Source organism: Arachis hypogaea, chromosome 14, assembly GCF_003086295.3.
Source record: "Arachis hypogaea cultivar Tifrunner chromosome 14, arahy.Tifrunner.gnm2.J5K5, whole genome shotgun sequence".
In the NCBI taxonomy this organism is placed as follows: Eukaryota; Viridiplantae; Streptophyta; class Magnoliopsida; order Fabales; family Fabaceae; genus Arachis; species Arachis hypogaea.
In genome coordinates this window covers 130,262,403-130,288,430 of record NC_092049.1, presented here as the reverse complement: position 1 = coordinate 130,288,430, position 26,028 = coordinate 130,262,403, and the positions used below count along the sequence as shown (strand labels likewise).

Genomic DNA, 26,028 nt, shown 5'->3' with positions numbered 1-26,028 from the left:
ATTCCTTGATGTATGACTACTTCCTAGTGGGGTAGCAGCAGGTGGGGTGGTTACTGGTGGATTGCTACTTCCTGAAGCTGGTTTTTCACAACCCTTGGCTAACTTTCTTTTTAGAGGGAGCTGTGGCGGCCTAACAGGTGAGGGTAGAACCTATCAGCCAAAAAAAAAATGTAACATAGTTAGTAAACTAGGTAAGGATGTGAGTATGATAAATTTAAAATCATATAAGCTCGTGAACCTGTTGAGAGTCATCAGTTGCTTCCAAGGGTGGTTGACTTTGGTCAAGATTGATTTCGGTTGGGGCTTCTGGGACAGGGGCAGCAGAGTTGGCCTGACCTTCACCACCATTAGTAGCAGTGGGTTGTGCAGCGGCAGCCTCTGCAGCAGCAGCTTCTGCAGCTGCAGCAGCCTCTTCGGCAGCAGCCCTCTTTGGACAATTCCTTCTGGTGTGTGCTGCTGCGCCACAACAACGACATCGACCTTTTTTATATATTCTTTTCATCTTCGTCTTCAACTTCTTACTCCCACTTGGCTCCTCATCTGCATCTTTTCTTCTTTTTTTCTTAAGTGGTCCGGGCTTGTTTCTAAATTTTGGTGCTTGTGGTCTGTTATATGGTGACTTTTCCCATAGTGCTTGACCTGGAATTGGATTGATATGGAAGGCATATGTGTTATTATATGCTTCCATGGTCAACCACTGATGACAGTAGTCCTCCGGTCTCTTACCAGCCCTTGCCAGTGCAGCACACGCATGCACACATGGCATCCCTAAACAGCATTCACACAACAACGAAGACAACAACAGTAAGCCTGCAACAAAGGTTGATAATGATAATAAGACTAAGACAATGAATTTAAAAAACATTACCACTCAATTGCCAGAAACCACATGTGCAGAGCCTCTTTCCCAAGTCCACAACCATGTTGGTCGGCCAACCATGTACTTCGAACTTTTCATAATCTGCATCACCAGACCACATCGGGACCCAATTTTTTGATTCCTTCCGTATATTTTCTAACCTGCTACGCTATATAGGAGGTAGAACTCCAGTGTTCGAATTCAGCTTCACCTTGTTCCTAGCTATCAACCTCATTGCATACATTCTGACTTCTTCCAAGAGTGTGATAATAGGCTTAGCTCTAGCATCTTTGATCCTGGAGTTGAAGACTTCACAGGCATTATTACAGATGTTATCTATTTTAGGTGCATTACTGAAGAATGCCCGGCTCCAAGAGTCTCTAGGCTACTTGTTCAAATACTCCCATGCTTCCTTATTAACCCTTTCAATCTTTTTGATGATATCAAGGAAGCCATCTTGGCTAGTACACCTTGCACAATCCCAGAGAAACCCTCTAAGCTGGAGATCCTTCTATTGCTTGTTGAAGTTCTTCCACAGATGTCAAACGCAGAATCTGTGATGGACATCTGGAAAAACCTCCTTAACTGCATTTATAAGGCCCTGTTTCAGATACCAAAGAAGGGGTCAGATAGTTGTTATCGGGCAGCAAATCTGTCCCTACAGTTATATAAGTGACATCAAAATAGTCCCTAGACTTGTTCAAGTGACATCAAACTAGTCCCTACACATATGTAAGTGACATCAAACTAGTCCCTACACAGCACTGTTATAGAACATTATGCAGAACAAGATAAATGAGTAACAACAGATTGACAGAATATTATGCAGCATATAATTAGTCCAGGGTTAATTCTGCATATATAGACAGCAGCCCAGTGTATTAACATCATATAGATAACTGCAATAGATAGGTTGACACTAAATAACTTAGAATTCTTAAGTCACAACCACTGTATAAATAAGTCACAATAGATTAATTCAGCAACTATAGACATCAGCCATGTGTATAATCATCATGTTGAAACACACCCAATAGGTAACTAATAAGTAACAACAAGTAACTTGTTATAACTAAGAACTATTAAGTCACAACCAGTGTATAAACATCATTTTAAGTCACAATAGATTAATTCAGCATATATAATCAGCAGCCCAGTGTATAAACATCATTTTAAGTGACAACCTATAAATATTGCATACCTTCTGCATATCTGAGATAAAACAGAGCTTGTTCTTCTTATAATCCCCTAGGTCTTGATGAAGTAATTCCAAGAACCATCTCCAGTTTTCAGTGTTCTCAACAGGGACAATTGCATAGGCAATAACATATATATGATTGTTTGCGTCTTGGCCAATTGCAGATAATATCTGACCACCATGCCGGGTCTTTAGAAAAGCCCCATCCAAGCCTATGAGGGGTCTGCAACTAGCCAGAAATCCTTTTTTACATCCCTCCAAACAGACATACATCTTCTCGAAAATTGGATCATCATCAGGGTTGGGCTGAGGTATAACCCTAACTGTGACAGTGGATCCTGGATTGCTCTTCAGCAGTGTCAGCCCATAATCTCTCACCGTGCCATATTGGGCAGCTGCATCACCGTACACAACAGATCTAGCATCTCCTAAGGCCCTGGTCAGTGAAGACTTGTTTAGTTCCAGATCACATTTAGTCTTAAAATATTGCGTAGCCTCGGAGTGTCTCAGATTCGGATATTTTCTTAGTTTCTTCACCAATTTGTAGGCTAGCCACTTCCTATTAGCTAGTCTATTTTTGGTCTCTCTTGCACAGGTGTGGTTATCCATGAATGTCTTGATCTGCCAGCAGTTGTTCTCAGTATTGTTAGAGGCATACACAAGCCAGCCACAGCTCGCATCCTTACACACAGCTCTCATCCTCACGTTATCGTTCTTCTTAAACCAAATCCTTCTACCCTCTTGTATGCAATATTCACGCACAGCCTCTTTGAACTCCATTTTTGTAGTGAAAGTCATTCCAACCTCTAGCCTAAGCTCTCCAAACCTCCCTCATTCTCTAAATGCATGGAATACGTCATCTGAATCAACTTCCTCCAACTCATCCTCAGAGTTTAGAGGAGTCTTCATTTCTTCTGAGTGCCATGAGTCTCCACCATTAGAATCATTATAAGGATCATCCTACACATCATGATAAGGAGCAACTGATGATCCAAACTTAGGAATCGGTCCAAAAATGATTTCATCATCCTCAGAATCTGAGTCTGCACAAACAGGACCATCTTCTTCAACCATAACAGACTTCTTTCCTTTTGTAAGTTTCTTCCCTGGCCTACTTCTCAATTTCACATTACTCTTTCCTGCTGACCTATCCGGAGGCAAGTCTTCTTCACTGGACACTTCATCACCACCAGGCCTATATGCTTCATCCTCTGTACTATCGTCACTGTCATGGCTGTCTGAGGATCCCTCTGAACTAGACAAAGCAACAAAGGCTGTCTTGGGCTGTTTTCCTTTACCAGTTGTTCTTGTAATATTTCCAGTAGCAGCAGCTCTTGTCAGTGGCCTCCTTCCACATGCTGCTGCTGCTATTTTTACATTCTTACAGCCTCTCTTTGTTTTAGCCTTCTTGGTTTCTTTTTCTTTGGACCAAGGTTTCGGAATTGCTGTGGGTTGGAGATTTTTTTGGTAGAATTTTGGGCTTGCTTTTACTGGGTTGGGCCATTGTTTTTGGTGGTGAATTGGGCTTAGGTCCAAGACTTGCAGTGGATTGGGGGGAAATTTTTCCTGCTTTGTTTCGGTTACCAGCAGCCAATGAGGTAGGTGGCTCCTTTGGTTTTGTGGATTCAGTAGTATTCTTTGGTTCAGAAGTTGGATTGCATGGTGTTGTGCTGGGAATTGGTTCAGCTGTGGCATTGGTGGTGGGTTTTGGGGTGGGGATAATGGTTGGTATCAACATCAGCTCCTTGCCAAAAACCACTGGTTCTGCTTCCTCAATATACACAGGCTCAGATACTCCATGTTCGTAGTACACATGAATAACCCCCTTGTTCTGCTGAGCCAGGTAACACATCTCCATCAGCTCATTATCATCTGCTATTGCTCTTAAACCAGTTTGCATAGGCCGATTAGGCACCAGCCACCAAGTTTGGCTAACCTTGTCATACCCAATTTTCTTGTGATAGTCTCGGACGAAGAATACATCCAGCGTGTCTGTATCAATATCCGGTAACTCACAAGTCTCTCCACCGTTGTAAGACATACTCCCATCGGCCTCTGTGATAAACGACCCTCCATGGTAAAATATAATGGTAATTAACGGATCACCCATCTGCCAATATTTACAAAAAAAAAATTAATTGATCACACCCATTGTTTGAAATCAGACATCACTGCTAGTAATAGATTGGAAATATGAAGGTATAGAATAAATGAACTAGATCACAGAATATGGTGTTAATTAATGTAACAATCAAACATTATCAGCTACTCCTACTTGCAAGAATATAATCATAAACAAATTCTAGCTGGAAAAATTCATTGGAATCTACTAGAATGTGGATCACACAAATCAAGTAAAATAATGAAAGCAAGATCATAACTTTATGGTGTCAAACCCTCCACCCCACATGAAAGAAATATGTGCCATAAATCAAACTACCAACAAAAAAAGACACACAAAAATAAAGAAAATCTGCCAAATTTGGAGCTAAAGTAATCACTAACTAGAGAGGTTAAAAAATAATAAAATAATATACAACACTGAAGGTGGAGATGAAATAAGAAAAACCATCTAGAAATAGTAATGGTAAATAGTAGTTAATGAAAGCTCATTAAATGGCATCTGTTATCTTCTTCATATCATAGCATTGACTCAGTCCTAATCTTCTTCTACCAATTTCATCATCACTTTCACTAAGAGCAGTTTAGGAATTATTTTTGTATGTACAGATTTTATTTCTAAGGTAATGTTTAGAATCTGTCTCTGGGACACAAATTTAAAGACAATAAAATCTTTCCGTTCTCCCAACAAGTGGAGATAGTGGAGGCAGGACACTGAAATAGAAATTTTTTTACATTTTATTTTTTCTGTTTTATCCCCGAATGTTAAAATTATTAACAAATACATTTCTCTTTGTATCCATCACTATTGTCTCATTATCTCCATATTTGTATCCCAGAAACCATTTTCAAACACTAACTAGGTGTGCTTAACTATGAGTGAAGCTATTTATTTTTGGATAAGTATGGACATTCGGAACCAAAATGATTGATGAGGAAAATAGAATCAGAAGACAAAAGGATACAATTGTGCCTACATGCCATAAATAAAATGTTTGAAAAGAAGATCATTGAAAAAAACCAATCTATCTGAACCTGCAATTCTTGAGCAGAAAACTCCAGTAAGGCACCTAAGAGTCTCCTCTTGAATATAGGCAATGCTTCCTCACGTCTTCAAGACATTCAAGAATGGTAATAATATACATTAGGACCTTTTTTTTTCTATTCGAAAGAGTGTAGTCATTGAAAACTTTTTGGCAAAAAAAAGTTCCCAAAAGTCTTCTATGTAAAGCTAACTAGTATCATAATTGTGTATTCCAAGAGAAAAATAGTTAAATGAAGCACATAAAGCACAGAAGCACATTTCAGCTAAACTTCAGATAATGGCTTATCATCATTTAAAACCATTCATGAATTTTCTCTTCTACAATTTTCATCATCACTCTCACTAATCAGTCAAGTTCAGAATCCATTATCAGAGTTACAAAAAATTTCAACTCCCAAAAGATCTTTACTTCTACTGTGATCATGCAAACTCTGTTTAACAAATTCATTGATCAGAGTCATTCTCCTGAAACACATTAACAGTTTGGAAACTCCTCCACTAACAGCAGTAAACCCTAACACATAGAGAACACGTTTTCATATCATCAAAACACAAGAAACACTCCTACTCTACAATTTTCTTGGCCAAACCACTACGAAAGCCAGTACTGATCAAACCCTAGCACAGAGAACAGAACAGAGGCGTTCATACCCACCAATTACAATCGAAAAAAACGGCCTGAACTTTTGTGAATATTAGATTAACAACAATATCAAAAAACAGAGGAACCACATTTTTTTTTCATTTTTGGCTTACCTCTTTCAGAGAAACTAGGCTTCCCAACTATGTGTATGAAGGCGAGGAAAACAGCGATGCTCCAGAGCCAAAGTCTTCCACTGAAATCGGTGCGGTTAATGCAGTCGCACATGCGCCATTGGAGATTGAGGGAGGGAGAAGAAGAAACCTCACTCTGTGTTGTGTTTGTTTCGTGTTTAGAGAGGAGGGAGACAATACGTTATTGAAACGTTGAGAGAGGGACGTAGTGAGCGTGAAACGACGTCGTTTCTGTGAGTCCCACGTGTCACCAACGCTGCCAGCTAAGCTTTCTGGTTGCGCCACGTGTGCTGAAATTGCCGGAAGGACCACTTTGAGTCCCGGAGTGCAAGTTCGGAGATGACTCTGAAAAACTTTTAAATTCAAGGACTACTATGAGGCTCGAGTGCAACTTCAGGAAGTACATTGAGGCTTATCTCCATAAAAGATACATAATAACAAATCTAATAAATATCCAACACCTTTTCAAATATTATTTATTAAGTGAAATTGGTAATTGATTTTTTTTTTTTGGGTTTGGTTTCCAAATGATAATATAATATATATTCTGACACAGTGTTATAGTTGCCAAAGGAAATTTTTCTTCTGATACTTTTCTTAGGCCATGATTCAATATATACTAAAGTATTTCAATTATCTAATATGCAAAGTTTGTATCTTAACTTTCATATTTATCTTTTGGAACAACTAACTAATAACACAGCTTTCTTTTTTCCTTACAATGAAACATTTGAATTTCTTTAATTTATTGAAAACATGGCAAAAGAAACTAATAAAAATCTTTATGATTGCATAAGGCGTCATTCCTTTCCATACATTCTATGGAAGTAAGTATTTAAAGAATAAGTTTTTACTCCAATATATAAATGTAATATTTTCTTAAAGAAAAAACAAATAAAAAAATCTTTTTTTTTCCCAACAAAATTTCATTGATTAGATATTAAAGACTCAACCTTATTAAATATACATCAATTTATTAATAATAAATTCTCAAATAGATTTCTAAAAAATATTTACTCAAAAATTATTCAAATTATATTAATCTTTTTATTATTAAAAAATCTAATTTATTTTACAATAATATTTTTTAAATATAATTATCTAAATACATTTAGACGCATTCAATTGTTGACACAGCTGAGCTCGTTAAATAAGATTAGATAAATAATATGTACTATTATTTATTAATACAAAAAATATGTAAAATATTTGATATAATAAAAAATAGTTAATTTGTACTGTAATATCAATAAATATCAAAGTATTATTAGAATTGATCTAAAAAAAATTATATTTTATACATGTATTGTGTTTATAGTAGCTAGAATTCTAATCTAATTTTTAAAATCTTTTTAAGATTTTAAATCCATCAATAATTCTACAATATCTCTACTAATCAGACAATTTAATGATTGTTGCAATTTAATATTTTACACGTTTAATTTATACTTCTAATTTTATATTAAATCTTTTTTTATAATTACTATTATATATAATTGTCTCCTCGCTCGTGTCTTAAAAAATAAGTAACAAGTTTCGTCTTTTTATACGTAATCTTATCTAAAATTATTATGAGTAATGTTATAAGTAAATATTATTATTTTTTATTAGTATTTAAATAATAATAATTTGTATTTATATTTATAAAAATTTTATACATAAGAAATATATAATTTATATTTATATTTATTAAAATTTATATATGTAAATTAATATAATTTATATCTATATATTTTAGAATTTATATATATATAAATTAATAAAATTTATCTATTAAAAATAATTTAATATTTATATCAATTAAATAATAATAAAAAATACTAAAAATTGTGGTGAAAAGTTTCTCAAACATCATTATACACGCCTTAGAAATGTTTTAAATTGATGAGTGTGAGACGTTAGAAAAAAAGTCGCGAGAGAAAAAAGAGAATAGTGAGAGTTTTAATTGTTCTTTTTTAATCCTAAGAAGAGAGTAAAAATGAGTTTTTGGATAATAGGTTATGGAAATTGATTGATATTCTAATTGATTTTACCTAACATGACTGACAGAGTAAATTAAACTAAAATCAATTATAGCTGTACGGTTAATTTTTTTCAAACGAATCAAGTTTTAAATATAATTACTTCGTCTCATACAAAGAAACTTATAAATACATGTAATAATTTTATGGGACACTCTATTATATAGATTGAAGTTGTATAGAGAGAGAATTAAATTTTTTTTATAGTTATTTTTTATTATTTTATTAATGTTTAAAATATAGATCTTAGTATTTTCAATTTCTCTTTCATCACATAAAAAGAAAGATCTATAAATTTACATCTTTATCATATAATTTACCTAGTTTCATTACATGTAAATAAAAGAATTTTGTAATGCCTTATTCAAACATAATCTAATGGTATCGGACATTGTAATTCACCATTTATGTTATGAGTTATGACAGTGAAATAATAAATCATTAGCGAGTATAAAAATAAGTGAAACAGAGGAAGTAGCAATAAAATAGACACTAGTAAAAATCTTTGAGAAATAAACAAATAAAAGGTGTACCACTAATACACTATCACTGATGACGCGTCTTCAGTATTCATCATTGCCCTCTCTAAGTCTCAACTTTGTGTCTCCTTCATCAATACCCAGCAGCTTCCGCTTACTTTTCTTTCTCTCTTCACAAAGAGTTTCTTAATTGATGTTATTAATTAACTGTTTAGTGTTAATAACCACAACTCTTGTTCAGCACATACATACACTTCTTCAAACTTCAAACATATGGCGTCCGCCTCTTCTTCCACTTCAATCCCACTACCACCACCACCAAGATCATGCACCTATCACGTATTCTTGAGTTTCAGAGGAGAAGACACTCGCACAGGTTTTACTGGCCATCTCTATGCGGCCCTCAACAGGAAGGGAATCACAACCTACAAAGATGACCAAAACCTTCGCAAAGGCCATGTTATTTCAAAAGAACTCCTCAAAGCAATTGAAGAGTCCATGTTTGCAGTTATCGTTTTTTCACCGGACTACGCTTCCTCCAGTTGGTGCTTGGATGAGCTCCAAAAAATCATGGAGTGCAACAACAAAGTGGGACAACAGATCGTGCCGGTGTTCTACGATGTGGAGCCTTGTGATGTGAGGCACCAAATAGGAACCTTTCATGAAGCTTTCAAGAAACACGAACAGAGACATAACCGTGAGAAGATCAAAAGATGGAGAGATGCGCTAACACAAGTTGCTACTCATTCTGGTTGGACCTCCAAAAATCAGTAAGCAAACTAGTCATTAACTTATTACTCTTGTTATTACTACAATTTATCTGCTATACATGTTCAAACTTTTAGATCCACATCCATCTAAACAAAACTGCAATCATTATAGGTACCATTTTAATAACATAGATCTGCTTGTTAAAATTGCTCCAGTAAATGGCATAATTAAAATGTTTCAGTAAAAATTTTTTAAGATCGATAAGAGATATTACTCTTAATATTATATAATATTATTATTATTTTATAATACTACATTTTAAATATTTTTCTAAACCAAATAGAGTGCAATGTTTAAACAACGATGGCAACAGTATACTACTAAAAATTAGCCACAATGTTTAAATTTTTTGTACAAACATATCAATTTTTAATTTTTTTTGTGACTGAAATAAATTAAACAAAGAAAAACAAAACAAACAAAACAAGGAACTGCCTAAATAGAGGGACAGTCCCGTTTAAGACTACTCTTAAACTCCTCCCAAGGTGAAAGAAGCTCCACATGCGAAAGTTGTAACTTCATCGCTATCTTTGTCATAGTATCTGCCACCGTGTTTGCATCTCTCATAATCAAACGAAAGTCAACCCGCCAATTCCAATGCATAATATCTCTTATTTTGAGCACCAGTAGATCAATAAACCCAAAACCATATTGAGTAACAAGATTAAATGCTTCCACACAATCCGTCTCACAAATAACATCTCGTTGACCCACATCCCAAGCTAAGAGATATCCTCTCCAAATAGCAAACAATTCTCCTTGAAGAATACTATTACTCTCAATCATTCCCAAACACCCCCTTTGCCAGCTCCCATTACAATCTCTAATAACACAAGCAAAACCAACACTATCACCCGAACCAAAATAACTAGCATCACAATTAATCTTAAAAGTACCAATGGATGGGGGATTCCAAAAACCATTTAGAGTAGAGGGAAAGGACATACGTTGTAATTCAAAGATATTCCTAAGCTCCTTTTCTGAAGTTAATGCCAGACAAATCACTTTTTCCGGAGGCCAAGTTTCATCGGGATTAAAGATGTCATTATTCCTTGCTCGCCATATCCACCAAAGTCCCGAAAAGAACTTGAACGGATGCTCTCTGCTATGATACAAGAACCAGTTCTTCAAATCCAAAGGATGACAAGAAATATCCAACCTATGCCAGACAAGCTGAGTTTTGGGACAATCCCGAATGCAATGTAAAACCGATTCCTGGCTAGAAAGACATCTTGGACACTTATCCGATGACGACATCCCTCTTCTAAAGCGAAAACTTGCAGTAGGAAGAGCCTCCTTAAGACACAACCAAGCCAAAAATTTATGCTTTTCCGGAACAAGCTAGCGCCAAAGCCAAAGCCAATTCTCCCGCTCCTCCCAACCAAACAGCTGCTTACACAACCACAAGTAACCATTGCGAGAGTTATAGACTTTGGCAGCAGACCCACTCCAATACCAACCCACTTCCGGACCTGCTTGTTCATCTGGATTGTAAGAAAGAATATTATCTTTCAGATTTTGAGATAAAGGAGAATAAAGAGTATCCAAATGCCACCTACCAACCGACCAAATATCCTGTATCCGGAGATTCGAATCAGAAATGTGAACATAATCGATCTCATTAGATAACCGTCCTTCTTTCCTCCAGCTAGAAAACCAAAAATTCTGGTTCAAATCTCCAATACACCAAGCAAACCCATCCTTCAACACTTCCCAAGCCTTGCAAAGACACCTCCAAATGGGAGAGTCCTTGTTCTTAGGATAACTAAAACAGTCATATAGAGATGATCGGTATTTGGCATCCAACAATTGGACCCATAGCTTGTTTGGCTGCTGGAAGAAAGTCCAAACTAGCTTCCCAAGAAGAGTAATATTTACACAATAAGGATCTCTAATCCCTAAACCTCCATATTTTTTTGGAGTAACCAGTACCTTCCAACTAACAAGATTCAATCCTCTTCCATCAACTTGTCCTTTCCAAAGAAAATTCCTCATCATAGACTCCAATTTACTAATGATTCCTTTGGGAAAAATAGAGACCTGCATCTGATACGTGGGAATAGCAGCGACAACAAAATTAACCAAGCAAAGTCTACCAGCCCGATTGAGTAAACTTCCTTTCCAGCTTGCTAGCCTACTCCGAATCTTATCCAGGACACCATTGAAAGCTAAACGAGTCACCCTAGAATGGCTAAGGGTAACTCCAAGATACTTGCCCAAGTCCTGGACAAATATGATAGAGGATATCCCAGTGAAAACCTCTTTCCTTGTTGCAGAGACATTCTTGGAGCAAAGCGCTTTAGACTTCTCCACATTAATCTTCATCCCATATGCTTTGCAAAAAGTCTCTAAAACCAACATCACATTTTGCACTTGTCTCTTTGTAGCTTTACAGAATAAAAGCAAGTCATCCGCAAACATTAAGTGGGATATTCTTGGTCCCCCTCTAGAAATAGCAACCGGTTCCCACAAGCCCAAATCAACCTGATGACTAATAAAGCATGCCAATCGCTCCATACACAACACAAAAAGATAGGGTGACATATGATCTCCTTGTCTAAGACCTCGGCTAGGAGTAAAGCCATTCAGACGACTCCCATTCTAAAGAATAGATAAGGAAGAAGCAGTGACACAATTCATAATCAAATTAAGTGTAGGAATAGGAAAACCAAAGCTTTTAAGGGTATGAGCTAAAAACCTCCAGTCAACTCTGTCATAAGCTTTCTCCAGATCAATCTTAAATGTCAGTGTGCCTTTCTTTGATTTAGTCTTCTTCATAAAGTGGAGGACTTCTTGGGCAATAATGATGTTGTCAGGAGTTCCTCGTCCCGGAATAAATCCTCCTTGAAGCGGGCCAACAATCTCCGCAAGATGAGGACGAAGCCTATTAACAAGGACCTTCGTGATGATCTTGTAAACTACATTGCAGAGACTAATCGGCCTGAAATCTTTCATAGATACCGGTGATTCAACCTTTGGAATGAGAACTAGTAGAGTCTCCAACATTCTCGGATCAAGAGGAACACCGGAGAATGCCTGCTTAACCATCTTCCAAACATCAAGACCAATGATCTCCCAATATTCTTTGAAAAAGAAAGCTTGAAACCCATCAGGACCCGGAGCTTTAAAAGAGTTCATGTGAAAAACCGCTGCTTTGACTTCCTCCATAGTAACTGGTGCCGTAAGGTTATTGCAAGCTTTCTCATTTAGAGAAGGAAGAGGCACATCACCAAGGCAACCCAAATCAACATCATCCAAATGACAGAATAAGCTTTTATAGAAAGACTCTGCTTCTTGACTCAGAACCTCTGGATCAGTTTCCCACACTCCATCCTTGAGAAAAAGGCCATGAATCTTATTATGCTTCCTTCGCGCAAGAGTTTGAATATGAAAGAATCTTGTATTCCTATCCCCGAACCTTACCCACTGCTCTATGGACTTTTGGAACCATAGGAGCTCTTCTTGCACTAGAGTATTATTATAATCATCAAGCAACTGTCGCTCTTTCTGACGCAAATAAATACTATCCACCACTTCCAAACGCTTTTGTAAATAATTAATCTGCTGCTCTAATTCACATTTCTTAACAAAAATGTTGCCAAATACCTTCGAGTTAAACTCTAGTGAATTCTTCTGTACTTCCGAAAGCTTGCCATGAATTCCTCTATTACCAGACCACCATGACTGGTTCACAATATCCCTATACCCAGGATGAGTAGCCCAAGCAGCAATAAATCGGAAAGGTCGATTCCCTTTAGGCTGAGGACGACCTTTACAACGCACCAGAATAGGGCAATGATCAGACTGAAGCCTATTTAAAACTTCTGCATAAGCCTCTGGAAAGATAGATAACCAACTATTATTTATACAGACTCGATCAAGCTTTTTTGCCACGTCAACATAATTTTTCACCCTCCTGTACCAAGAAAACTGCCTCCCAATAGTCTTCAGATCAAACAAGCCACTATCCCCTAATGAAGTAGCAAACATGTCTGCTCTTTGATGAGAAAACTGACAGCCCTTAGATTCATAAGAAAATTTGACTTCATTAAAATCACCAAGAACAATCCAAGGTCCTTGAAAAACCATGGATTGTGCAACAAGATAATCCCAAAGGAGAACCCTTTTATTAAATTGAGGACTGCCATAAATACCACTACACCTCCAAATTAAATTATCAAAGTGAACCTCAACAGTAACACCCTGATCAAAAGCATCAATGAACTTACAACAAACACCCTTCATAGAGGATAGAAACCAAATACCTCCCTTATGCCCCTCTGCTTCTACTATACCAACAGAGTGATACCCAATCTTTCCCAGAATAATTTTAAATGCTGAAAAGGGGAGTGAGTTTCAACCACAATAAAGAAAACATGTCTAAATTTCCTAACAAGTTCCTTGCAATGCACACGGGCTAACTTATTAGAAGCACCCCTAATATTCCAAACAATCATATTTAAACTATACATAAATAATAGGGACAGAATAAATAAGAACATAAAACTCTAAACAGAATCACCAACCTCAATAGGTGGTTTGTCCTGCGGTACTGGCACACTCTGATCCTCAATAATTGCCACCTTCGGACCTCCTGACACTGCACCTGCCATGCTTCCATCTACTAAGGTTTCCTCCATTGTGCCACCATTTTTATCAACTGGCGAGTTCTGCAAGGAGGAAGGCCGAGGACGCTTCCGTAGAGAAATTCCACGACGTGCAGGAGTTTTGCGTGATGGAGATGGCGCAATTTCATGTTTTTCTCGCTTCCCCATCCTAATGCCAATTGATTTACCTCCATCACCATGCAAATTGGGTCTTGGAACCCTTCTCGAACCAAACTTGTGCTGCTTTCCATCTTGGTCCTTCAAACCTGATGACTGGCCCATTGTGAATTTTCCCTTACGGAGCACTTGTTGCCAACCCTCTCCATCATCCATGCATGCCTCATTAACATGAGTATCAGGCACGTGAGGAGCCAATGATTTCGTAACCACATCCTTCCCTTTAACAACTCCTAATTTCTCACCCAAATTACGAGGATTCTCACCCAAATCACGAGCTTCTGATTCAGCCTCTTGTTGAATCTCATGATTATTGTGTGGCACTAGTGTCGGGGCTTCATTATTTTTTTCATCACCAAAGGAATTCTCGTTTCCTTCCAAGGACTCCTTCTCCATGCACAACGATTTATCATGCCCATATCGTGCACAAGTAGCACAAATCAACGGTAAACTCTCGTACTCCACTTCATAAGTCACACCCTCCACTATAATATGTTTGATTACAGGCAACTCAAGATTAATTTGAACACAAGCTCGAGCATATTTTCCTCTTTCTGCAAGCTTAGTAGCCAAATCTACTTTCACCGGAATCCCTATTGCAGAAGCAATTCGCAGCATTGCTTGTTCCTGGTAGCACCAAATTGGAAGTCCCGAGACTTGAATCCATACCAACGTTGATCCAAAGGATTTTTCGCATGGCCTAAAATCCACATCCCATGGCTTTACTGCAACATAGTGACCGTCTATCAACCACGGGCCACCAAGAATGACTTTCTCACGATCCGTAGCAATATCAAATTTAGCCAAAAAATATCCAAACCCCACATCCAACAAATCAAACCCTCCTTTGATGCGCCATACTATCCGAAGCTTATGCATGAGAGCCGTGTAGCCATAATGCTTATCCAGCACCTTGATCACGATGGCTTCCTTGTAAGGTTCAGCTAGACAACTCTTTGCCTCCTTGGTAAAACTGACACTTGGGGGATGAGAATCACCCTGCTTACCTGTCACCGTCGCGATACCATCCCCAGATAAAGACCCTACTAATGCAAAGGCCTTAGACTTTTCTGCACCAATGACTTTATCTCTAAAAGAGACCTTGGATGGCTTTTCTAACCCCTCTCGAGAAGAACCCTCCTTAACACCGGATACACACCCACCCACGCTCTCCCCCTTATCTCTTCCCGATGGCATGGCCATCTTCCTCACTGTGTTTCACCCTCAACCGTTCGCCCACGCTCTCTCCTTCTCTCATTCTCCTTGAGTACGGAGTACGTACTCTTTCTCTGCTAGGGTTTTTACTCTCTAGTCTTTATATCAATTTTTAATTGAAAAACAAAAGTAAATTATAACAAATTATATTCTGGTTCCTATGATTTTTTTTTTCAAAATAGATTTGAAACATATCTACCCTACATTCATAGTTTAGACTTTAGAGTAATACATTAATTGAATCAATTTCTAAAAATTTTTTAGTTGAATATTTTAGTCCTTAGAAAAAAACTTATTATAAAATTAGCTTTTTGATTTTTTCATTCAGTTAAACAAATCAATCTTTAGTGGATCTTTCTTAGAAAAAATAAATATTTGAATTAAAATTTATAGTAATATATGGAATAATTTCTTTTCTTCTTCAACGTAGATACAATCACGAGCCAACGAGCTATAACTCAAATGGCATAGTCTCTCTACTCACTTAGAAATCGCAAATTCGAGTCTCTCTGTTTTTAGTAAAAAAAAAATCACAATATGAACGAATTATTATAAATTTTAATTCAAATATAATCATGGAATAATAATTATATATGGTTATTTTAATCTACCATAATTTTCTTCTTGAATTACATATGAAATAAAGCTCTCGAAATTAGCTAATAATAAAATAATATGATAACACCATGGAGGCATGGAATCAATCACAATAGAATGATATTGATAATGAATGCTAAAAATGCAACGTAATAACCCAAATTAGTCCTAAAAAAAATTGTCAGAAAAATTTAATTCTCAGCAAATTTTAACCATTCAACCAGTCTCTGACTTTATATTTTATTAGACATATTAATCTTCGTCTTAAATTTTGGTAAAAAAATTAGACAAATCAATGCATATTGTTATTTAATAATAAAAAAAAATGATCCCTAAAAATTTTTTAAATTCTAAGATGAGTTCTTCCATACAAATAAATAATCTTATGTGAGAATTAATTTGTCTATCGAAATAAAAATTTAAAGGCTAATTTAATAATTAAAATTTGTTAAAAATTAAAATGTCAGACTAAAAAATTTGTAAAAACTAATTTGGAGTATTTCTCAAAAATATATATTGTATTATCCTTTTTTGTTTCTTAATAGGCATAAATAGATATCAAGAGTCATTAATTTTTTATGATGATTTATATAACCAGAAATACTTTGGTATAATACGGTTTGTTAGTATGTCACCTAACTAATAATAACTAGAATAAGACTTGGAGGAAGAACTAAATTAATTATACTATATAAAATAAATTTAAAAATATTATATTGTTTATAAATTAATTAGATAATATATGAATTAATATTAAATTTTATATTTATTTGTAAAAATATTTATAATTTCTATATAATTCAATATAATTATTTTAAAAAACCAAAAGAAAATATATAACAACAAAAGTCTTGTAAAGTTGGCTACTTTCTTAAATATTGACTTATGTGTGTTTTCTAATATTTTTATATAATAGAAGAATTTCTTATATACTATTATTCTGTTTTTAAAGTTAGGAGTGAGGCTCGAATTCGAGATCTCGTGAGGAGGAAAGACTATATCATTTGAGCTATACCTCGTTGGCTTCTTATATACTATTATACTTTATCATAAAAATTTAAATATAATTAATACTAAGAAGATATAATTTTTTTTTCATTTATTGTGTGAATATTTTCCATAAACAATCATTCAGACTTTGAAAAACAAATTTTATTTGTTTGTTGATATTTTCGATTTAATGGTATTGTATAGTGTAATTTTGAAGTTTTTTTAGTGTATTTGGATTTTGGAGATAATTAAAAAAAATTGAAAATAAAAATATAAAAAATGTAGTATAACATTATAAATATACTTTATTGTTTATTAATAACGATATATTAGAATATATCCATAATAAACAAATATTGTTGTATTATTATGCACTTTAAATATTTGTAACTGAAAATTGTTATTAATATAGTTTTAATATAGATATTAATTATATTTAATCGTTACTTCTTAATTTAATGGAATAATAATAGGTATTAAATTTAATTACTTTTGTATTATTACTATATATAATTTCTAATTTTTATTTTGCAAAATTGTAAAATTATTAAATTACCATGTATACAAAATTGCTGATGATGCGGCACAATCGTAGAAACCAATATGTCATAAACTCATTTTATAATAGATTTGTATCAATTTTATATAATAAAAATTAGATTCAATGAATCAGGTATCAAATTAAAATAAATTTATAAAAAGCTATATCAAATGAATAAATTACCTGGAAAATATATATAGCTTATTGCAAATAAATTTTGTAAAAAAGAAAATTGTTTTTGTAAACTTCAGTTGTTTTGTTTTGCGTCTTCCTTTATCTTATTACAAAATTTCTTTTTTATAAGAAAAGAAGTTGCTATATTACAAAGAAATTCTCTTTCCTTGAACAGCGACGAAGCAGTACTTGTGGAAAATATTGCTCAACATATATTTGAAATATTGATTCCTAAGTTTCCATCTTCAATGAAGAATCTTGTGGGGATTAATTCAAGAGTGGAACAAGTGATTACTCTCATTGGCCTTGGATTGAATGATGTTCGCTTTATAGGCATATGGGGAATGGGCGGCATAGGTAAGACCACTATTGCTAGAGCTGTCTTTGAAACCATTCGATGTAGTTTTGAAGTTACTTGCTTTCTTGCTGATGTAAGGGAGAACTGTGAGAAAAAAGATATTACTCACATGCAAAAGCAACTTCTTGATCAAATGAATATAAGTTCAAATGCTGTTTATAACAAGTATGATGGGAGGACAATAATTCAAAACTCTTTACGTCTCAAAAAGGTACTTCTTGTTCTTGATGATGTAAATCATGAAAAACAATTAGAAGATTTGGCTGGAGAAAAAGCTTGGTTTGGTCCTGGAAGCAGAATAATAATCACAACTAGAGATTTCCATCTGCTAAGGAAAAATAAGTTGCATGAAACTTATAACGTTGAAGGATTAGTGGAAAATGAAGCCCTTAACCTCTTTTCTTTAGAAGCTTTTAACCTGCCAAAACCTTCAGAAGAGTTTTTGGCGTTGTCCAAAGAAGTGGTCAAATACAGCGGTGGTCTCCCATTGGCACTTAAAGTATTGGGTTCCTATCTTAATGGTAGAGGTATTGAGGTTTGGCATAGTGCTATTGAAAAAATAAAGCATTTTTCACATTCTGAAATTATTGATGTATTGAAAATAAGCTATGATGGTTTAGATGATATGGAAAAAGATATTTTTCTAGATATTGCTTGTTTCTTTAAAGGATGGCAGAAACATCATGTAACAGAGATATTAAAAAGATGTGGTCATGATGCTGAAATCGGTATTGATATTTTGATTAATAGATCATTGATCACTATAGACAAATATGATTATGATTATTGGTTGGGGATGCATGATCTGCTTGAAGAAATGGGCAAACGAATTGTAATTCAGGAATCTCAGAATGTTGTTTGTAAGCGTAGCAGATTGTGGTGTTTGGAGGATGTTGAATTTGTACTTACTCAAAAGAAAGTAAGTGTCGATTTTTCTCAACTATAGGATGCATAGAATTAAAATAAGAATTTGACAATGTCTTTGATATTATATCTAGGTAACTAAAAACTATTTTTGTTTTTATGGTTATCTCAATCAGTATAGTTTTTTCATTGGTTTTTTTAATTGTTTATTTATTTATTTACGTGTATCTGTAGAAAACTAAAGCAACTCATGGCATCGTTCTACATGAGTGGTATAGCGAGACTGAAGTGAATCAGAGAGATTTATCTTTCTCAAAATTGTGCCAGTTAAAGCTACTCATTTTAGATGGCGCGAAAGCTCCCATTCTCTGCGATATTCCTTGTACATTAAAGGTATTTTGCTGGAGACGTTGTCCAATGAAAACTCTGCCCCTTACAGATCATCAACGCTATGAGCTTGTTGAAATTAATCTGTCTAAAAGCCAAATTGCAGAGTTATGGGATGGAAAGAAGGTAGATCTTTTCATCAACAGTTCTATCAAATTTTATTACATAAACATTTCCAGCATAAATATTAACCATGTGATATATGTTTTTTTTTTATGTTTTTCAGGTTTTAGAAAACTTAGAGCACTTATATCTATCATGGTGCAAGCAGCTGAAGCAAACGCCAGATCTTTCTGGGGCTCCCAATCTTAAAAAACTTAATCTTCGGGGATGCGAGGAGCTGGATTATATTCACCCGTCTCTCGCACACCACAAAAGGCTTGTTGAATTGAATTTAGAAGATTGTAAGAGACTTGAAACACTTGGAGATAAATTGGAGATGAGTTCACTCGAGAAACTAGATCTTGATAGCTGCAGTAGTTTGAGAAGACTGCCAGAATTTGGGGAATGCATGAAAAAGTTATCGATTCTTAATCTGAGAAATACAGGTATAGAAGAGCTACCCCCAACGCTTGGAAATTTGGCTGGCGTGTCTGAGTTGAACTTAAGTGGATGCGACAAGATTACTGGTCTTCTCTTATCACTTGGATGTTTCGTTGGCCTTAAAAAGTTGGTGTTACGTGCTCTTCCACAGAAAACTGATGGGTTAGAGTCCCTCACAGTCAGAGCTGATTATGATGATTCTGACAGCTCATCTAGAGAAGAGTCGACCCTTTCCTATGATATTGCCCACTTAGCCTCGTTGACGTATTTGGATTTATCTCGGAACAGGTTTTTAAGAGTTCCTATAAGTATCCATCAACTTCCCAGACTTACACATCTAAAGCTATCTTTTTGCGATGAATTGGAGGTTTTACCAGAGCTTCCATCAAGTCTAAGAGAATTAGACGCACAGGGTTGTTATTCACTGGATAAATCATATGTTGATGATGTCATATCAAAGACGTGTTGTGGCTTTGCAGAATCAGCTAGCCAAGATCGTGAAGACTTCTTGCAAATGATGATCACAGGGGAGGAAATTCCAGCATGGTTTGAGCATCAGGAAGAAGATGAGGGAGTATCAGTCTCATTCCCACTTAATTGCCCTTCAACTGAAATGGTCGCACTTGCTCTCTGTTTCCTATTTAACGGTATCGAAGGATTACAGCCTTCGGTGATCTGCAACGGGAAAGAATTCATTAACGCGAGTTTTTACTGGTGGTCTAGTTTATATAATTTGTTGTTCATTGTGTGCGTGAACGGTTACTATTTTAGTAAGCTGTTATGCCACCACAATCGCTTCCAAATGTTATTTCCATATGCTGACCATCTTGGTATCCGAGTACAGAGATGTGGAGCACGTTGGGTGTACAAGCAAGACATTCAAGATTTCAAGAAAAGAAAAGCAACTCTAGAAGACTTCAACTGAACATGGACATGATTTCACATTCTTCAGCTTCTATAAATAAGATGCTCGTGGTTGACTCTCCACTGTATGAACAAGAGATAGAGCCAGCCGCCACAGCGGAGGGCTCTATTCCCCATTTGGCATCTCGCAAAAGCTCTCACCCACCTCATAGCTCATGACACACCTTTCTCAATATGTTACATGTATCATTGCCAAGCTTAGATCTCCTCAGCTAAATGGTTCCCCAGATCTGAAGCTTTTGACACAGCTCATTGCATCCATCCCGAAAGAAATGTAAATCTTTTTTATATCAATATTGCTATTTGAACTTTGCATTTTAGTTTGTAATTCTTTTTCTTTCTATTTTTAGGAAAAATAATATGTTGCTTTCTGATAGAGGAGAGTTTATGTTATCTGATTACTGGGAATGTGTTTTTGTGTTAAATTGCGTGTTTCAAATTGTGAGTATGGAAAAAGATGGCTGGGGAGGAATATGAATTGAGCATTTGGGGATTGTAATTGAATTCATGTGTGACGGCTTTTCTTTTTTCTTTTCTTTTTGAATGTCTTGGGAAAAATATTTTAATCTTGGTTTCATGTGTAAATTGCTTACACTAAATTTTTTATTGGGTTTGAGGATTTTTAAGAAGATGGCGCTTGAGATTGAGAATGGTTTGAATTTTTCGTTGCTGCAGCATAGAACTTGTTTGACAACCCAGATTGAGATTCATTTCAGAGGGAAAGAGAAAATCTGCAGGCCATGGAGAGTACCAATGTCAACTTAGTTGCCATTCTTGTAAGTTTCGAGTGTTTTGATATGCGATTATTGATAAAGAATAACCTATATGTTGTCTAGTTCTGTGGGTTATGTCTTTGATGTACCTCATTAGAACTTTGATTACTAAAGTTTGATTGCCATATGAATCAAAGGTTAATGGGTATTGCATTATGTTTCTTCTTTTATACAGTGTCTTGGGGATTTGATAAATCAGTGGTGTTTAATTTATCTGTTAGACATGGTAATCGATGCATCATCCCTTAGAGAACATATAGAATGTGCAAAGCTTATCACCTTTACATTCTCTGATTGACCAATGATTACTTCAATGATGAATGCCGCCGAGATATCGGGTTTTAAACTTTAAACTTTTGATTCAGCCCAGGAACAGGTCAGCCAAGGTGAACCTGAAGATTTTTCTGATTATCCTTTTTTTCATGCCAAAATATAATTCCCCTTCAACTGAAACCATTGCACTTGCTCTTTCTTTCCTATTTGATGTTGACAAAGACTCGGAAGAACAGCCTTCGGTGATAATTTATGCATTGTCTGCGTGAACAGTTACTATTTTAGTCACTTGTTATGCCAACACAATCGCTTTCAAATGCTATTTCCCAGTAATTATGAAATCCGAGTAAAGAGATCTGGAGCACGTTGGGTGACTAAGCAAGACATTCAAGATTTCAAGAAAAGAAAATCCCAAACAGGGAAAACAAAAGAAACTCTTGAACTGAACTGTTGGGCCAACCGTGGGGAGCTCTCGACAACCGGGGAGAATTCGGGGAGGAATCAAGTGAGAAAACATAAGATGAGAAGACACCATATCCAACTCAAAACCTTAAGGTGTCAAGTTAATGGGTCTCTCATCTTATAAACTCCTCACTCTTCCATGCTTTCTTTGATGTGGGACTAACTTTAACACTCCTCACACTTGCAATACTAACAATCTCCCCCTCAAGTGTGAGCCTCCACATCAAGCACTAACTCCCCCTCTTTCTAACTCCTCCACCACCACGAGTATTCGTCCATCACACCGCCGCAAAACACCGCGGGACACGCCGCCCGGACCACCTTTGCCGGGAAGACTTTCGATGCTTCACCTTGAATACTCCTTAAACCAGACCGATTAAACCATCGGCTCTGATACCACTTGTTGGGCCAACCGTGGGGAGCTCTCGACAACCGGGGAGAATTCGGGGAGGAATCGAGTGAGAAAACATAAGATGAGATGACACCACATCCAACTCAAAACCTTAAGGTGTCAAGTTAATGGGTCTCTCATCTTATAAACTCCTCACTCTTCCATGCTTTCTTTGATGTGGGACTAACTTCAACACTCCTCACACTTGCAACACTAACACTGAACATGGACATCATTTCACATTCTTCATCTTCTAGGAATGAGATGCAGTTGGTTGACCCTCCAATGTATGAAGAAAAGGAAGAGCATGATTGCCAAGCTTAGATCTCTTCAGCTAAATGGCTCCTCATATTTGAAGCTTTTGACACAGCTCACTGCATCCATTCAACTGCCTTTTGAACCCAGAAAGAAATGTAAATCTTGGGTTTATTTGAAGTTTGTATTTTAGTTTTAATTCTTTTTCAAATTGCGGATATGAGAAAAAAGAGGGATAGGTTGGGGAGGAATATGAATTGAGCATTTGGAGGTTGTATTTGAGTGTGATGGCTTTTCTACCTTTTTTTTTTCTTTTCTCCTTGAATATCTTGAGGACAAAATTGAATCTTGGTTTCATGTGTAAATTGTTACAATGGGGTTATAGGGACTTTTTAATTGGGTTGGAGGGTTTTTAGGTAGATAGCTTGAGATTGACAATGTTTTGAATTTTATGTTGCTGCGGCAACGAGTGAGACTTGGCAAGCATGACGTGACAGATTCAGATTCATTAGAGAGTGAAGGAGAAAATCTGCAGCCCATGGTAAGTACCAATGTCAAATTAGTTGCCATTCTTCTATGTTTTCAGTTGTTTCGATCTGCGATTATTGATAAAGAATTACCTATATGCTGTCGGGTTCTGCGGGATATGTCTTTGATGTACCTGATTAGAACTTTGAAAGTTCTTACTTGATAAACCTTTAATATGCTGATTCCTTTCTTAAAACAACTGCATGTTTTCAATTTGCAGACATCTTTTCTTTCCAAAAAAGGTCCAGCTTTCAAAGAAAAGAATACACATTGGACAAAAGCAACTCTCTGTGCCCAGATACCTTTATATCTTCCATTTTTCAACCAAGTTCATCTTGAATTGTATCAAAGGATTTGCAGTGTAGGAACCATTCTAGTTTTGATTTTGTATCCTCCTTTAATTTGAAAACTTCTAATCTTATTGTTGTTGAAAATGAATTGTGATCTTAATATTGATGTAAGATTTTTTTCCCTTTTATAATCATGGTATGAAGGATAAAAAATTAAAATTTCCATTTTGTGAAATTACTAAAAGATATGTTAATGTTGATCTCGTAATCATAGATTGAATGTACCATGCATGCTGTACACTTCAATATTAAGTTACTGGTAAATTGCAAACTTGGATAGGTATCTCATAAAGTAGAGATTTGAACAACATATTTTTCTGAAGGTAAGATACATAGATTGAAAAGGCATGGATTTATTAGGAAATTTTGTTGCTTCATCATACATATTCTCCTCCACTGCTGTAACTTCTTTTATAATTAAAAATCTCGTGACATGTTCAGGAAAATGATATATAAATTTAAAATATGTATGATGAAGTTTTATGAAGGATTAATGCAGATAATTATTAACTCAAGTGCTGAAGACAATTTATAATCTGGTGCAAGAACTTTGATAGTTAAGTGTTTGACATGAACAGAGCTGAGATAATGGATTTATGTGAGACAAATATATTTGAAGATGATGTGATTGATGAAGTGATCAACTTTGGGAGAGAAGAAAGGTATGGCCCTTTTCCAAAAGCTAAATTTAATTTTGTTAGAAGAATAACTCTTGAAAGCTAATAACATTTTCACATTTTTTAAATATTTTTTAATATAGATGTTAGTATTGCATGTCATGATATAATGTCTCTTTCCTTTATACGCATTATGCATTATAATAACAATATTATGAGCATTGATTAAAAAACTGAGGGAATGATCATTCGGTAAGGGAAGGTGACCCCCCAAAGACAAAATAATCGAGATGATCCTTCGATAAAGGAAGGTGATCGAATTGAGATGATCCTTTGATAAGGGAAGGTGATCGGCAAACTTTTGGGAATGAACCTTCGATAAGGAAAGGTGACTCCTATCAATTTGATAATAATATATCTTTGTTGCCATAACTTCCTTCTTATGTATGTCTAAATAATCTTGATTGTAAATTGAACTGAGGGAATGATCTTTCAGTAAGGAAAGGTGATCCCCAAAGACAAAATTTCCATATGATCCTTCGGTAAGGGAAGGTGATCGATCAAGATGATCCTTCGGTAAGAGAAGGTGATCGCCAAAACGTTTGGAATAAGAACTTTTGGTAAGGGAAGGGAACTCCCACCTTTTATACTGGTTTGAGCTCAATACCTTCAATAAAAGTTACGAGAAAAAGTAATGAAAAGTATCATGAAAAGTGTGATTATGATTGTTCTTCTGTTATCTTTTTTATTTATAATTATGTTTATTATTTCATTAAAAAATCCTTCATTTATCCAAAGTTCCTTTTTGTATGATGTATGATATTGTTCAAGATCTTTATTTTGTTCAAGATCTTTATCTATTCTGTTTGACTTATATATGCCAATGTTACTATTCTTTTCTTATTTATTATTTATTTTGCCTTGTTTTATGGCCTATAAGGACATAAAACTAAGGTTTATGAGTTTGCATTTTATATGTTTTAACGCTATAGGCGTTTTGTGTGCGTCATACATGTCATACCATAAGTAAATGAGAAGCATCTAAAAGTCACACCACTCCGACTAACAAAGACTTTTGAAATACTAATTAAACAACATTGCATTATCACTATTTTTATTTTAAAACTCGAAGTGACTAGGGATGAATACGATGACACCATATAGATAAACTATTAAGAAATTTTTGTTTCTCACCCCTCTCTCCGTACTATCTTCAGGAACGATGCAGTACAAAACAATACACTGCTCAGTTGAGGTAAAAAGACAAGTGCATTATTAGGAGCAAGCTATCGAGGACGTAAATACAAAACATTAAGCGTTTACCTTAAGAAGGAAGAATATGCGATTGTTTTAGCCATAGTTATACAAATTAAGAGAATTAGGATTTTCTGTGCGTCTTGTTTTATTTTTATTGAGTGATTGCAATTGTAACTATGATATTTCTTTTTATGATTATTTGGTATGAGTAAAGCTTGTCATTGTTGAGCCTTCATAGTTTAGCACGCCCGTTTTTCATGTTAATATTTCCAGATCCACTTATATTTTTCAACTAGTAACTATTCTAATAAAAACTAATTATTCAATATTTTTATATATAAATTATTTTATATAAATATTTTATATTTGTTTTAAAAAAAAATTCGCAAGGTTTTGAATATCAGCTACTAAATATAATCCACATAAACCCTAACTTAGTTTAAAACCATTAGGGTGTTATAAGTGCTTGAGATATGT

General features: G+C 35.3%; 2 protein-coding genes across 9 annotated transcripts; one reads left to right on the top strand and one right to left on the bottom strand.

Moving 5' to 3' along the window:
- Nucleotides 1-1,028: 1,028 nt before the first annotated feature.
- On the bottom strand, nt 1,029-2,837 carry LOC112743199 (uncharacterized). Its single transcript, XM_025792404.1, has 3 exons — nt 2,061-2,837; nt 1,281-1,444; nt 1,029-1,155 (listed from the first exon to the last, which is right to left on the bottom strand). Exons 1-3 carry the CDS (start codon nt 2,835-2,837, stop codon nt 1,029-1,031), a joined length of 1,068 nt encoding a protein of 355 aa, XP_025648189.1.
- A 5,663-nt stretch (nt 2,838-8,500) lies between these two features.
- On the top strand, nt 8,501-25,784 carry LOC112744162 (TMV resistance protein N). 8 transcript variants are annotated; one of them, XM_072214998.1, is made up of 8 exons: nt 8,501-9,267; nt 17,745-18,846; nt 19,026-19,304; nt 19,405-20,919; nt 21,321-21,421; nt 23,548-23,688; nt 24,256-24,339; nt 25,512-25,784. In XM_072214998.1, exons 1-4 carry the CDS (start codon nt 8,771-8,773, stop codon nt 20,644-20,646), a joined length of 3,120 nt encoding a protein of 1,039 aa, XP_072071099.1. In that variant the 5' UTR covers nt 8,501-8,770; the 3' UTR covers nt 20,647-20,919; nt 21,321-21,421; nt 23,548-23,688; nt 24,256-24,339; nt 25,512-25,784. The 8 variants fall into 8 exon arrangements, with proteins under 8 accessions (XP_072071099.1, XP_072071100.1, XP_072071096.1 ...); XM_072214999.1 differs by lacking the exon at nt 23,548-23,688 and adding an exon at nt 21,784-23,340; XM_072214995.1 differs by adding an exon at nt 21,784-23,340 and having other exon boundaries at nt 23,548-24,339.
- Nucleotides 25,785-26,028: the final 244 nt, after the last annotated feature.